Below are 16,705 nucleotides of genomic sequence, written 5' to 3'. Positions count from 1 at the left end.
GGTGGGCACTTCTGCTGGCATTGCTGGATAGCTGTCCCAGGAGGGCATTTCTGCTGGCACGGCTTAGGTGGGCAAGGGTCTGAATCCTTCTTAGGTGAGCAAGGATCAGGGCACTTAGTTACACACACTGGAGATGTCTTGCACTTCTGCTTGCACTGCTGCTCTTGAGAAGACATCTTTCTGCAGTCTTAATATCTGAAAGAAAGTATATGACCGTGTTCACAATAAGGAATCCCTACATAGAGAAGAGCAAAAGCTTGTGTAACACAAACGGACAGTATCTCTCCAGACTCTAAGCATGTGTTTTATTCTCTTTAATACCTTTTAATGAATTTCTGACATCTCTCTCGTTCTTTAGCAAATCTATTCATCAGCCCAGAGAAAACTTTCTTTTCTCATACAACTTTTCCAAAGAAAATATCTTTGTTTTGAAGAAACAAGCGATGGTTTCAGTTTTATTTCTCTTTCTTTTTTTTTTATGAAAACAACATATTTTTAAAAGGCTATCAAAAGTTCAAATATTCTGGGCAACCTCACAAGCAATTCCTATCACCATTTTCTCTCATGAGGACCCGACAGGATGACTTTGTACAGAGCAAAGGGCAATCAGGATGAATGTAAGAGCCTCACACCTTCTAAGATAAATGTCTCTGAAATCACAGCGGAGGTCCAAGAAAAAGGTATAGAAAAAGGTAAACCCTTTGCTCTTTATCCCTTCATGTCAAAATTTCCTATTAATTTCTTTTTCAATAGAGGAATTCAAACTAGGTATCAGAAATCTAGTAAATACAATATAACATTGTGCCCATATTCCAAGTTCCCATCCACTAAGTAGCATTATACCCATGATCATAACTTTTGACCCATCAAATTTGCTGTCTGCAGCATAAACTCAACATTCGGGGCCCGAGAACAAATTTGAACTGAAGAATCAGACTCACCAGGTTCTCCAAAGTCAATCGGAACTCGAGTAGCAGGAGGATAGCTGTCTTGCAGCAGAGGACCTTTTTATTGGGGCTTGCTGCCCCACCCAAGGGGAAGCGGAGCTGTCCAAACTAGCCTCGTGCAGTCATTTCCCAACCCAAATGCAAATCTATCCATAACTGGCTTAGCAGGGACTCTGAAAACAGGAAATGTCCTGCGCCAGGATCTCCTCACTAGATTATGTTCTCATGACTCACAGAGGCCCTGCCTTAGCTCTCCGTTTCAGTGGTTTATGGCAGTGGGAGAATTTCAGGGGTTCTCTAACTTGTAGGCAAGTGTTCCCTTTCTTGATTGGGGAAGATGACCCTTTTCTATCTTTCACCTTCTTTGACTTCTAAAACTGCCTGCCTAGTTGCACTTGATCTGGTGGCCATTTTGTTGTACATACTGGTTTGAAAATGGCCTGGCTACCTGGTGACACCTTTCCCTTTACCTCAAGTCCTTCTTACAATACATTTCGCCTTGATCCACAGCTTGCTAAGTGAAATCTCTTCTCCTCTTCTAAAATGGACTGAGAGGTGTTTGCAGATGATCTCAGATGACTTCCCATCATGATACTTAGATACGTTTACTAAAGTGGTGACCTCTGGGGCCCTCCTTTCACTGCTTTGTTCCTTCAGATTAAGAACATCCAACAGTCAGATTCCTATGAACTTTATAAATCTGTTTCACTTCCGGCCACAAGGAATTCACTAGGAGCGTAGCATCACCTACCATAATTCCAATCAGCTGGCAGATCAGAACTTAGACTTACAATAGAAACCAAGCCTTTTACACATACCTCCCAAACGTGACATCCCACCTGCTCTTACCTAATTTCCCCCAAAGGACCTCTTTGGATTCTTCAATTTTTGAAGAAAGCTCAGACTAGTGTTTAAATTTTCCGGCTTCCTGTCTCTTTGAAATCATTGGAAAACCCTATCTAATAGGCAATGCCATTCAAATAACGAGTTTTAAATCTATTTATTATTTATGAATTATTTAAGCACATTGATTCACATCAAATCTAGGGGTAAATTCAAGAGATAGTTGAAATCACTTTATTAATAATTCGGTCGTTGATGTTAATTGCCATTCATACACTACTTCTTAATCGTTAATAATAATTTTACTATAACTTTAAGCTATCTGTAGATTCTTCCATATTGATCACAGTGGAATAAACGTGAAATTAACCTATTTCCTGCTCTACTTCCTTTATACAGTTTGTCCATGTGCTGGAAGGAATTTTTGATATTTTTTATGGGTCCACTTGACTGGAACAGGTTGCTCAAATATTTGGTCAATCTTTTTTCGGGCTTTTTCTCTAAGGATGCTTTTGGATGAGAGTGATATTTAAATCAGTGCCCTGAGTAAAGAAGTTTGCCCTCTGTAAGTGGGTAGGCCTCATAGAGTCTGTTGAATAGAACAAAAGCCGGACCCCTCCCCCATCCAGGTAAGAGACAATTCCCCTGCCTGATGGCCTTCCAGCTAGGGTTGGCCCTGCATATTTTGGCCTTTCCAGCCTTCCTAATCTCTCTCTCTATATTTGGCTCGTTCTCTGTCTCTTCTCTCTCTCTCTCTCTTGCTGTGTGTGTGTGTGTCTCTCTCTCTATTCATATATATATGCATATATACATACATATATGTAAATTGAATATTTCTTCTGCCATTTCATGCACTTGATTCCCTATGGCCAATTAAATTAGAAATTCATAAAGTTAGTTTAAAGTGAATTTAAAGTAAAAATTATCAATATTATATGCTACTTGTGATGTGTAATTATAACAAATATAATGAGCCTTTAGGGAATAACTGAAGTTCAAGAAACAATGGCCTAGTATGTTCTCCAACCCTGGCAAAAGATTTCATTTCTGCCTTTTCAGTCCAGGACCTGAACTATCTTCTGTCCCCTTGGGCACTGAAACTTTTCTTTATGGGTCATGGCTGGTGAGCAGCCCTGTCTCATTTAGGAAAAGTTTTCAACACTGGCTTTATGTTACTGTAGAACGTGGTAACACATTTTTAATAGAATCAGGATGTCCCATATCACCTGACCCCAACACTCCCCTAGACTACTGTCATATGCTTAAAATTCCTTTATCAGGAAAATAAATACTTTTTATTCCAACAATCAATATCAGATTTAAATTGTGTGAAACCAGAAAGAAATGGAAGATACCATTTAAGACTCAAACCATCACGTATAAGTGACTGAGAGTAGGTTTGGGGAGGGGAGAGAGGATCAGAGCACTAAAGGTCTGAAATCTAGGTGAATTACAAACTTAGGGCTGGTCTCTTTTCTTTCTTCTACTCTTTCCACATGTGTTTTAGGTCTTTAAAAGACAGTAATATTAAAAATGTATTTTCATGCTCATTTTCTGTCTTCTCCTTCAACCCTCCAGTCCCCTCAACCTGCCATAGTACCCTTTGCTCCCCAACATGTACTCCTAACTGTCCAATTTTGTACATTTTCATGTCAATGCATTTAGTGATTAGTACTTTCATATTTTTAAAAATTCAACATTGTGAAAATCACTATACTACCCAAAGCAATCTACAGATCCAATGCAACACTGATCTAAGTACCAATGCCACTTTTCACAGAACTAGAACAAAAAAATTCACAATTTCTATGGAAACAAAAAAGACCCCAAATAGCAAAAGCAAACTTGAGAAAGAAAAATGGAACTGAAGGAATCAGGCTCCTGGACTTCAGACTATACTAAAAGCTACAGTAATCAAGACAGTATGGTACTGGAACAAAAAGAGAAATATAGATCAATGGAACAGGACAGAAAGCCCAGAGATAAACCCACATACATATGGTCACCTTATTTTTGATAAAGGAGGCAAGAATATACAATGGAGAAAAGACAGCCTCTTCAATAAGTGGTGCTCGGAAAACTGGACAGCTACATGTAAAAGAGTGAAATTACAACACTCCCTAACACCATAAACAAAAATAAACTCAAAATGGATTAAAGACCTCCATGTAAGGCCAGACACTATCAAACTCTTAGAGGAAAACAATGGCAGTACACTCTATGTAAAGAATCACAGCAAGATCCTTTGTGGCCCACCTCCTGGGGAAATGGAAATAAAAACAAAAATAAACAAATGGGACCAAATGAAACTTAAAAGCTTTTGCACAACAAACAAACCGTAAACAAGACGAAAAGACAACCCTCAGAATGGGAGGAAATATTTGTAAACGAAGCAACTGACAGCAGATTAGTCTCCAAAATTTACAAGCAGCACATGCAGCTCATTATCAAAAAAACAAACAAACCAATCCAAAAATGGGCCGAAGACTTAAATAGACATTTCTGAAAAAAAAGATATACAGATTGAAATCAAACACATAAAAGCCTGCTCAACATCACTAATCATTAGAGAAATGCAAATCAAAACTATACTGAGGTATCACTTCACACTGGTCAGTATGACCATCATCAAAAATCTACAAATAACAAATGCTGAAGAGGGTGTGGAGAAAAGGGAACTCTGTTGCACTCTTGGTGGGAATGTAAATTGATACAGCCACTATGGAGAACAGTGTACAGGTTCTTTAAATACTAAAAATAGAGCTACCATATGGGCCAGCAATCCCACTACTCGGCATATACCCTGACAAAACCATAATTCAAAAATAGTCATGTACCACAATCTTCATCGCAGCTCTATTTACAATAGCCAGGACATGGAAGCAACCTAAGTGTCTATCGACAGATGAATGGATAAAGAAAATGTGGTGCATATATACAATGGAATATTACTCAGTCATAAAAGGAAAAGATATTGAGTTTTTTGTAATTAGGTGGATGGACCTGAGGTCTGTCATACAGAGTGAAGGAAGTCAGAAAGAGAGAAACAAATATTGTATGATAATATATATATGGCATGTAAAAAAAAATTGTGAAGAAACTAGGGGAAGGACACAGGCATATTGAATGGACTTGAGGACAAGGGAAGGGAGAAAGGTAAGCTGGGACGAAGTGAGAGAGTGTCATGGACATATATACTCTACCAAATATAAAATCAATAGCTAGTGGGAAGCATCCACATAGCACAAGGAGATCAGCTCGGTGCTTTGTGACCACATAGAGGTATGGGATAGGAAGGGAGATGCAAAAGGGAGCAGATATAGGGATATATGTATATGTATGGCTGATTCACTTTGTTATAAAGCAGAAGTTAGCACACCATAGTAGAACAATTATATTCCAATAAAGATGTTTTTTAAAAATACAGTTAAATTGGAAAAGAAAATGAACACAGAATATGAAAGGGTAATAGAGTTTAAGAATCTCCCTGTTTTCTGTACTAGGTATGTCTGAGCCACTTTCCTGCTGGAGCAAACATGGCGGTGGTGGTGATGGTGGTGATGGTGGTGATGGTGATGATGAAGCAGACAGTGATGATGGGCCACCTCACAAAATGCTAATTATGTGTCCATCATTGTGCTAACTGAATTACACAGATTCATTTAATTTCTAAGCATAAGAAAGTGGGCACTCTAAATGTGATTTTCCCTACATTTTAATAAGGGATTCAAATCCTGAGGAGTTACATAATTTGTTCCTCAAATCAATCAAGCAAGAAGTAAAAAAAAAAAATAACCTGGATTTGAAATTATACAGAAATAATCATCGATAGGTCTCAAAATTCAGATAAAACTTATTGTGAGAGCCTGAAACGTGGGGTCAAAGAAGGACAGAAATCAACCAAAATTATGATATGGTATAGCAAAAAGCAGGTTGTAAAAGAAAGAAAATATTTTTACCATCAAACAAAAGAACTGTATTTTATTCAAGACGTGGAGGATAAGGAACAAATGCTCAGCTGGTAGGAACCCCTGTCCAGGTGACAGACAGACACAGAAGATATCAACAGATTCCTCAGAGGGCGCCCAGGAGGAGAGCTGCTGCTCTTCCTTCTGAGGCTCTGTGATGCTTTCTCGGGTACGTCTCAGAGGGAAGCGGTATAACGCAGCCTCAGATAGGAAACCTCTGACGGACAGGAATCACCGCACGCATACTGCAGGCTGAAGGGTGGAGAAGCTTCTTCTGTATCCATGATAGGCTTTAAAGAGAAGATGAAGGTAGAGCTGTGGAACTCGGTGAGCCAATTGTCCTTATCCTTTCCTGATCCATATAAACGCTGAAGCTGTTCCTTGTTCTTGGGTGGGCACTTCTGCTGGCATTGTTGGGGAGGTGGCACAGGAGGGCATTTCTGCTGGCACTGCTGAGGTGGGCATGGCTCAGGGCCCTTTATACGTGGGCAAGGTTCTGGACACTTGGGAGGTGAGCAAGGATCAGGGCACTTAGGTGGGCACACTGGAGGTGGCTGGCAAGGCTGCTTGCACTGCTGCTGTTCAGAAGACCTCTTTCTGGAGTCTTAATATCTGAAAGAAAGTATATGACCGTGTTCACAAGAAGGAATTCTTACAGAGAAGAGCGGAAAAGCTTGTGTAATAACAACAGATACTATCTCGGCAATCTCTAAGCATGGGCTTTAATATCTTTAATACCTTTCAATGAATTTCTGACTTCTCTCTCGCTCTTTAGCAAATCGATACATCACCCCAGAGAAAAACTTTTCTTTTCTCACACAACTTTTCCAAAGAAAATATCTTTATTTGAAAGAAACAAGCAGGTGTTTTTACTTTTATTTCTTTTTCTTTTTTATGAAAACAACATGTTCAAAAAAGGCCAACACAAGCTCTAAAATCCTGGGCAAGCTCACAAGCAATTGCTATCATCGTCTTCTCTCATGAGGTACCAACAGAATGACATATACAGAGCAAAGGACAATCAGGAAGAATGTAAGGACCTCACACCTTCTAAGATAAATGCCTCTAACATCAGAGCAGAGGGACACCAAAAAGGCATAAGAAAGGGAAAATACTGTATTCTTTATCTTTCATGTCAAAATTTCCTATCAATTTCTTCTTCAATACAAGAATTCAAACAAGGTATCAGAAATCTCATAAATACAATATAACTTTGTGCCCAAATTGCAAGTTCCCATCCAATTAGTAGCATTAAACCCATGATGGTAACTTGGGACCCATCAAATTTGCTGTCTCCAGGATAAATGCTACATTCAGAAGCTGAAGAACAAATTTGAACTAAAGAATCCTACTCACCACGTTCTCCAAATTCAATTGGGACTACAGTAGCAGGAGGATGGCTGTGATGCAGCAGAGGACCTATTCATTGGGGCTTGCTGTCCCACCTAGGAGGAAGGGGAGCTGCCAAAACTGGTCCGGTCCATTCATTTCCCAACCAAAATGCAAATCCATCTATAAATGGCTTGGCAGAGACTCTGAAAACAAGAAATGTCCTGCTCCAGGACCTCCTCAATGGATTACGTTCTCATGACTCACAGAGTCCCTGCCTTAGCTCTCCGTTTCCGTGGTTTATGGCAGTGGGGGGATTTGGGAGGTTCTCTGACTTGTAATCAAAATTCCCCTTTCTTGATTGGGGAAGACGACCCTTTTCTATCTTTCACCTTCCTTGACTTCTAAAACTGCCTTCCTAGCTACACTTGATCTGCTGACCATTTTGATGCCCATAATGGTTTCAAAAGGGTCTGGCTACGTAGTGACACTTTTCTCTTTACCTCAAGATTTTCTTACAATGCATTTCCCATTTATTCATGGCTTGCCAAGCAAAGTCTCTTCTCTTCTTCTAAAATGGACTGAGGGAAGTTAGCAGATCATCTCAGATGACTTCCCATCATGACACTTAGACACGTTCAGTAAAGTGGTGACCTCTAGGGTCCTCCTTTCACTGCTTTGCTCCCTCAAATAACGAACATCCAGCAGTCAGATTCCTGGGACCTTTATAAAACTGTTTTACTTCAGGCCAAAAGGAGTTCACTAAGAGCATAGCATGAGCTACCATAACTAAGAGGAGCTGGCAGCTCAGACTCTAGATTTTCAACAGAAATCAAGCATTTTGCTCATACCGCCCAAAAGTGTTATACCACCTGCTCTTATCTAATTTCTCCCAACTAACCTCTTTGGATTTCTTCACCTTGAAGAAAGCCCAGAGGATTCTTCAAATTTTCTGGCTTCCTGTCCCTTTGAAATTATTGGGAATCCCAATATGCAACACCATTCAAATAACTAATTTATATGTATTTAATATTTATGAATTATTTAAACACATGTTGTTCCACAGCAAATCTAGGGATAAATTTAAGAGGAAGTTGAAATCACTTTATTAAAAATGCAGTCCCTGAAGTTCATTGCCATTCATATACAATTTTTCAATCATTAATAACAATTTTATTATAATTTTAACTTAGTTTTTACATTTTCCATTTTGGTCACAGTGGAACGTATGTCAAATAAACCTATTTCCTGCTCTATTTTCTTCATACAATTTGTTACTGTGCTGGAAGGAAGTTTTGATGCTTAATTTATGGGTCAGCTTCAGTGGCACAGAGTCCACGGTTATCTGGTCAAACATTATTCTGGGTGCTCCTGTACAGATTCTTTTGGATGAGAGTATTTCTTAAATCAGTGACCTGAGTAAAGCAATTGCCCTCTATAAGGTGGGAAGTCCTCATCCAATCCACTGATGGTCTGAATAGAACAAGGCTGACCTTCACCCAGGTAAAAGATAATTCCCCTGTCGGATCGACTTCCAGCAGCGTTTCAGCTCTGCAGATTTTGAGTTTGCCAAACTTTGTAATCTCTCTCTCTCTCTCTCTCTCTCTCTCTCCCTCTTTCTCTCTCTCTCTCTCTCTCTCTCCCTCTGTCCCTCTCGTTCTGTAACATATTTCTATATGTATATATGTACATATATGCTGTAATATATAATTTAAATATTTCATCTGCCATATCATGTACATGATTAACTATGGTCAACTAAATTAAAAATGTTCAAAGTTATTATAAAGTGAAGTTAAATTAAAAATTATTAATGTTATGTAATACATGTGGTGTGGAATTATGACAAATATAATGAGGTTTTAGCGAATAACTGAAGTTCGGGCAACAGTGTCCTAGCATGTTCTCCAGAGATTTCCTTTCTGCCTTTTCAGAGATTTAGCTGTCAACATTTCTTCCACAGTTCCTCTCTTCTATCCTGGGCCTGAACACTACTCTTGTCTATGCTGTCCCCTTGGGCACTGAAGCTTCTCGTGATGGGCCATGGCTGGTGAAGAGCCGTGTCTCGCTTAGGAATAAACTTGTAACTCTCACTGAATGTTACTGTAGAATGTGGGAACACATGTTTAATGGAATCAGGATAGCCTACCTCACCTGAGGAGAACACTTCCCTAGACTGCCCTCGTGTGCTTAAAATTCCTTTATCAGGAAATAAAACTGTTGTATTCCATAAGTAAATATCAGATTTCAATTGTGTGAAACCAAAAATAGATATAAGATACCATTTAAAACCCACAGCATCACATATAAGTGATTGAGAGTGGGGTTGGGAGGGGAGAGAAGATCAGAGCACTAAGGTCTGAAATCTAGATGAAATATGGACTTAGGGCTCATCTGATATACTTGCTTTCTTCTGCTCTTTCCAAACATGCTTTATGGCTTTGAAGACAGTAATAGAAAAACAAATTTTCACCGTTTATTCTCTGTCTTCTTCTTCAACTCTCCGGAAACCTCCACCAGCCATATTACCTTCGCTGCCCAATATATACACCTTAACTGTTCAATTTAGTACTTTGAAATGTTGCCCATGCATTTAGTAACACTCCTTTAATATCTTTTATAATTCTTCCTGCAGTCAGGAGGAAGAAGTGGCCTAGTAACTTGTCTTGGCCAAATAATCAGGAAGATTTTCAGGAATGTGGTTTTATAATGGGAAAGGAGGAAGAAGAGGACAATGAGGAGGAGAGGAAGAGAAAGAGGAGACACCTGAAACCTGTGAAAGAGTCACCAGCTGGGCATGCGCCAGAAGTTCAGGACATAAACTTTCCCTCCATCTCAGCCACATCTTCAGTGACTACTACATATTTTTTAAATATTATGATAAATTGTTATAAAAATATTACCTCATATAATATAATGGGGAAAACATAAAGCTGTTCAAAAATAAGCATGTTTATTAAACGGCCAAAAATAATCACTGCTTATATTTTGCTGTTTTTAGTGTTAGGAGTTTTCAATTTTCATAAACCCACACACATGCATACATGTCTCTCAGGTTACTGATTTGAGATCTTTTATCTTCTGTAAAACACATGCCTCCAGCCGTAAGTTGCTCTCTATGCACTGCGTTACATTTATCCTTAAAGTTCTTCTATGTTTTCTTTTCATTTTCATTCATCACAAAGTATTTTATATGTATTTGTTATTTCTTCTTTGAGCCAATGTTTATTTAGGATTATATTGCCAAAGTCACAGATGTCACAGAAACAGATAGTAGAATGGTGTTCAGCAGGGCCTGGGGGATGTGGGAAAAATGGAGATGTTGGGCAAAGGGTACAAGTCTGTAGTCATACGATGAATAAGCTCTGGGAGTCTGAGGTACAGCATGGTGAGTCTTGATATTAACACTGTGTTGTGTACTTGAAACTTGCTGAGAAAGTAGACCTTAAGCATTCTCACCAAACCCAAATGCACACACACACACACACACACGCAAACACTCAGCCATACACACAGTTAAATGGCTACTGTTGAAGTAATTAATGTATTATGTAACCTATGGTGTAAATCACTACACAAAGTACACATATGTCAAATCGCCACATTATACACAGTAATGTGTACAATTTAATCAATTATACCTCAATAAAACTGGAGGGGAAAGATGAAAGAATAACCATCATACAAAAGAGTAACAACGTTTGAGAAGCTCTGTGTTCCTTCTCCTCCTTGCCTCTCTTAGGCTCTGATACTATTCTCTGAGAGAGCTTCCCTTATCCATTATTCTCTGGGGCCCTGTATCCACCTCATAGGGGATATTCACTTTTAATCACCTGTACTGACCACATCTGAAGTAGGTAGGGTTGAAAGTGGGGAAAGGAGGGCTGGAAAGTCATTACAATTCTTGAAAAATCAGTCTTTTTCGTTTTGGCTTATAGTTTATTTAGTTGTCAATTCCCTCAAACACTTAGTAGGCACCTGACATAATTCGTTCCTCCAATCATTACTATGTGCTAGAGACCTCACTCAGGTCCTTTTCTGGAAACAATTTTCTGGCCTGATTAAATTGCTGCCTTGATCCCTGAACATAATACAATTTCCATGAGGCTCCCTGGCACACAGGTGGAAAGACTACAACTTTTGTAACTTTTCTCTATTGTTACAGTCACCTGAAATTGGGCTTCAAGTTCAAAACCACTTCTAGGGCTTCCCCGGTGGTGCAGTGGTTGAGAATCTGCCTGCTAATGCAGGGGACACGGGTTTCAGTCCTGGTTTGGGATGATCCCACATGCCGCGGAGCACCTAGGCCCGAGAACCACCACTACTGAGCCTGCGCGACTGGAGCCTGTGCTCTGGCAACAAGAGAGTCCACGAGAGGTAAAGGCCCGCGCACCGCGATGAAGACTGGTCCCTGCTTGCCGCAACTAGAGAAAGCCCTCGCACAGAAATGAAGACCCAACAGAGCCAAAAATTAATTAATTAATTAATTAATAATTAATTATTTTAAAAAAACACTTCTAATCCCATCTCTTACTCTTTAGGGCTTACAAGTGTTGCGTTTCCTAATTCAACAAGGTTTTGAATATCTGGGCTGTATTTTTTCCTTTTCATTTTTTTCAATTTCCGACCTGCCAACTAGAAAGTTTTTCCTGAACATATGTCTATTGAAATACCCTGGTCAAGTCAACAAGTGACCAACATTTAGTCTGCCTCTCAGGATACCATGGACAACCATTACTGCAAACATTTTGCCATTGAATAAAATGTATCACCACATTGATGGCTTCCAATATCAGATTCCTTGCCAAATACCTCCAGACTCTTAAGCCAATGCCCTAATTTTAAGATTTCTACAGGAGCATCACACCTCACAGAACTAAATTCTCTGTCAGGTCAAATAACACTAACTAAAGTAGAGACAACTCCCAAATATCAGTGTTGATTTCTCACTCATGTAATACTCTGATGAGCTTTGGGCAGTAATCTGGGGATCTTTTTCTTCTGCAGTTCTGGCATCTTGGACTCCTTTACATCTAGGACCACAAGAAGAGATATGCTTAAAGAACACATCCCTATTCACGGCTTACTGGACCACTAAGCTAAGCACTTAGAAAACAAGCTGCATAGCAAAGTCATTTTGTAAATCTAGATAAACATTGGAAACCCCAGTGGACCTCAAAGGTGGGGTCAAATCAATCAAGAAAGTAACTTCAGAGGCGAAAATATATAATAAGACCCTGAGGTTGTTGAGTTTCACAGTAAGAAGAGCATGTTGTGCACATGGAGAGCAGGCAGCGCTTTGCCTGGTAAGGACACTTTAAACTTCCCATTATTTGTACTACCCATGTTTTCAGAACTACTATAATTTTATGCACAATATCCCAATATTTCCCAAAGCATTTAATGTGTCATATCAGATTATAAATACAGTTAAGTTGGAAAAGAAAAGGAACACAGAATATGAAAGTGTAATATAGTTTAAGAATCTCTTTCTGTGCTGTACTAGGTATGTCTGAGCCTCTTTCCTGCCGGAGCAAACATGGTGGTGGTGGTGATGGTGGTGACGGTGATGATGACAGAGACAATGATGATCGGCCACCTCTCAAATGCCAATTATGTGCCGGGCATTGTGGCAACTGAATTACACACATTCATGTAAATTTTATGCCTAAGCAAGTGGGCACTGTAAATGTGGTTTTCCCCACATTTTAGTAGAGGGATTGAACTTCTGAGGAGTTAAACAGTTTGTTCCTCAAATCAATCAAGCAATAATTAAGAAAATAACCTGGATTTGAAATTATATACAAACAATCATCGATATAACTCTAAATTCAGATAACACTGACTGTGAGAGCCTGAAAATTGAAATCGAAGAAGGATAGAAATCAACCAAAATTATGATATAATATTGCTAAAAGCAGGTTTTAAAAGAAGGAAAATACTTTTACCATCACAAGAAGAAATGTATTTTATTCAGGATATGGAGGATAAGTAACAGTTGCTCAACTGGTAGAAACCGCTGTCCAGGTGACAGACAGACACAGAAGACAGCGAGAGAATCCTCAGAGGGCCCCCAGGAGGAGAGCTGCTGCTTTTCCTCCTGAGGCTCTGTGGTGCTTTCTCAGGTACCTCCAGAGGGAAGCGGCATAGCAGACTCAGATAGGAAACCTCTGACCGTCAGGAATCACCACACGCATACTGCAGGCTGAAGGGTGGAAAGCTTCTTCTGTATCCATGATAGGCTTTGAAGACAAGATGAAGGTGGAGCTGTGGAACTAGGTGAGCCGATTGCCCTTATCCTTTCCAGATGCAGATAAAAGCTGAAGCTGTTACTTGTCCTTGGGTGGGCACTTCTGCTGGCATTGCTGGATAGCTGTCCCAGGAGGGCATTTCTGCTGGCACGGCTTAGGTGGGCAAGGGTCTGAATCCTTCTTAGGTGAGCAAGGATCAGGGCACTTAGTTACACACACTGGAGATGTCTTGCACTTCTGCTTGCACTGCTGCTCTTGAGAAGACATCTTTCTGCAGTCTTAATATCTGAAAGAAAGTATATGACCGTGTTCACAATAAGGAATCCCTACATAGAGAAGAGCAAAAGCTTGTGTAACACAAACGGACAGTATCTCTCCAGACTCTAAGCATGTGTTTTATTCTCTTTAATACCTTTTAATGAATTTCTGACATCTCTCTCGTTCTTTAGCAAATCTATTCATCAGCCCAGAGAAAACTTTCTTTTCTCATACAACTTTTCCAAAGAAAATATCTTTGTTTTGAAGAAACAAGCGATGGTTTCAGTTTTATTTCTCTTTCTTTTTTTTTTATGAAAACAACATATTTTTAAAAGGCTATCAAAAGTTCAAATATTCTGGGCAACCTCACAAGCAATTCCTATCACCATTTTCTCTCATGAGGACCCGACAGGATGACTTTGTACAGAGCAAAGGGCAATCAGGATGAATGTAAGAGCCTCACACCTTCTAAGATAAATGTCTCTGAAATCACAGCGGAGGTCCAAGAAAAAGGTATAGAAAAAGGTAAACCCTTTGCTCTTTATCCCTTCATGTCAAAATTTCCTATTAATTTCTTTTTCAATAGAGGAATTCAAACTAGGTATCAGAAATCTAGTAAATACAATATAACATTGTGCCCATATTCCAAGTTCCCATCCACTAAGTAGCATTATACCCATGATCATAACTTTTGACCCATCAAATTTGCTGTCTGCAGCATAAACTCAACATTCGGGGCCCGAGAACAAATTTGAACTGAAGAATCAGACTCACCAGGTTCTCCAAAGTCAATCGGAACTCGAGTAGCAGGAGGATAGCTGTCTTGCAGCAGAGGACCTTTTTATTGGGGCTTGCTGCCCCACCCAAGGGGAAGCGGAGCTGTCCAAACTAGCCTCGTGCAGTCATTTCCCAACCCAAATGCAAATCTATCCATAACTGGCTTAGCAGGGACTCTGAAAACAGGAAATGTCCTGCGCCAGGATCTCCTCACTAGATTATGTTCTCATGACTCACAGAGGCCCTGCCTTAGCTCTCCGTTTCAGTGGTTTATGGCAGTGGGAGAATTTCAGGGGTTCTCTAACTTGTAGGCAAGTGTTCCCTTTCTTGATTGGGGAAGATGACCCTTTTCTATCTTTCACCTTCTTTGACTTCTAAAACTGCCTGCCTAGTTGCACTTGATCTGGTGGCCATTTTGTTGTACATACTGGTTTGAAAATGGCCTGGCTACCTGGTGACACCTTTCCCTTTACCTCAAGTCCTTCTTACAATACATTTCGCCTTGATCCACAGCTTGCTAAGTGAAATCTCTTCTCCTCTTCTAAAATGGACTGAGAGGTGTTTGCAGATGATCTCAGATGACTTCCCATCATGATACTTAGATACGTTTACTAAAGTGGTGACCTCTGGGGCCCTCCTTTCACTGCTTTGTTCCTTCAGATTAAGAACATCCAACAGTCAGATTCCTATGAACTTTATAAATCTGTTTCACTTCCGGCCACAAGGAATTCACTAGGAGCGTAGCATCACCTACCATAATTCCAATCAGCTGGCAGATCAGAACTTAGACTTACAATAGAAACCAAGCCTTTTACACATACCTCCCAAACGTGACATCCCACCTGCTCTTACCTAATTTCCCCCAAAGGACCTCTTTGGATTCTTCAATTTTTGAAGAAAGCTCAGACTAGTGTTTAAATTTTCCGGCTTCCTGTCTCTTTGAAATCATTGGAAAACCCTATCTAATAGGCAATGCCATTCAAATAACGAGTTTTAAATCTATTTATTATTTATGAATTATTTAAGCACATTGATTCACATCAAATCTAGGGGTAAATTCAAGAGATAGTTGAAATCACTTTATTAATAATTCGGTCGTTGATGTTAATTGCCATTCATACACTACTTCTTAATCGTTAATAATAATTTTACTATAACTTTAAGCTATCTGTAGATTCTTCCATATTGATCACAGTGGAATAAACGTGAAATTAACCTATTTCCTGCTCTACTTCCTTTATACAGTTTGTCCATGTGCTGGAAGGAATTTTTGATATTTTTTATGGGTCCACTTGACTGGAACAGGTTGCTCAAATATTTGGTCAATCTTTTTTCGGGCTTTTTCTCTAAGGATGCTTTTGGATGAGAGTGATATTTAAATCAGTGCCCTGAGTAAAGAAGTTTGCCCTCTGTAAGTGGGTAGGCCTCATAGAGTCTGTTGAATAGAACAAAAGCCGGACCCCTCCCCCATCCAGGTAAGAGACAATTCCCCTGCCTGATGGCCTTCCAGCTAGGGTTGGCCCTGCATATTTTGGCCTTTCCAGCCTTCCTAATCTCTCTCTCTATATTTGGCTCGTTCTCTGTCTCTTCTCTCTCTCTCTCTCTTGCTGTGTGTGTGTGTGTCTCTCTCTCTATTCATATATATATGCATATATACATACATATATGTAAATTGAATATTTCTTCTGCCATTTCATGCACTTGATTCCCTATGGCCAATTAAATTAGAAATTCATAAAGTTAGTTTAAAGTGAATTTAAAGTAAAAATTATCAATATTATATGCTACTTGTGATGTGTAATTATAACAAATATAATGAGCCTTTAGGGAATAACTGAAGTTCAAGAAACAATGGCCTAGTATGTTCTCCAACCCTGGCAAAAGATTTCATTTCTGCCTTTTCAGTCCAGGACCTGAACTATCTTCTGTCCCCTTGGGCACTGAAACTTTTCTTTATGGGTCATGGCTGGTGAGCAGCCCTGTCTCATTTAGGAAAAGTTTTCAACACTGGCTTTATGTTACTGTAGAACGTGGTAACACATTTTTAATAGAATCAGGATGTCCCATATCACCTGACCCCAACACTCCCCTAGACTACTGTCATATGCTTAAAATTCCTTTATCAGGAAAATAAATACTTTTTATTCCAACATTCAATATCAGATTTAAATTGTGTGAAACCAGAAAGAAATGGAAGATACCATTTAAGACTCAAACCATCACGTATAAGTGACTGAGAGTAGGTTTGGGGAGGGGAGAGAGGATCAGAGCACTAAAGGTCTGAAATCTAGGTGAATTACAAACTTAGGGCTGGTCTCTTTTCTTTCTTCTA

General features: G+C 39.5%; 1 protein-coding gene across 1 annotated transcript; it reads right to left on the bottom strand.

Moving 5' to 3' along the window:
• Nucleotides 1-5,839: 5,839 nt before the first annotated feature.
• LOC309661890 (uncharacterized protein) lies at nt 5,840-6,363 on the bottom strand (the record flags this gene model as incomplete). Its single annotated transcript, XM_082464022.1, has 1 exon — nt 5,840-6,363. A coding segment is annotated over one exon (429 nt), but the record flags the coding sequence as incomplete, so codon positions are not given.
• Nucleotides 6,364-16,705: the final 10,342 nt, after the last annotated feature.

Source organism: Balaenoptera physalus (assembly GCF_965194825.1).
Source record: "Balaenoptera physalus genome assembly, chromosome: 1".
NCBI lineage: Eukaryota > Metazoa > Chordata > Mammalia > Artiodactyla > Balaenopteridae > Balaenoptera > Balaenoptera physalus.
This window is presented reverse-complemented; position numbering and strand designations above follow the sequence as displayed.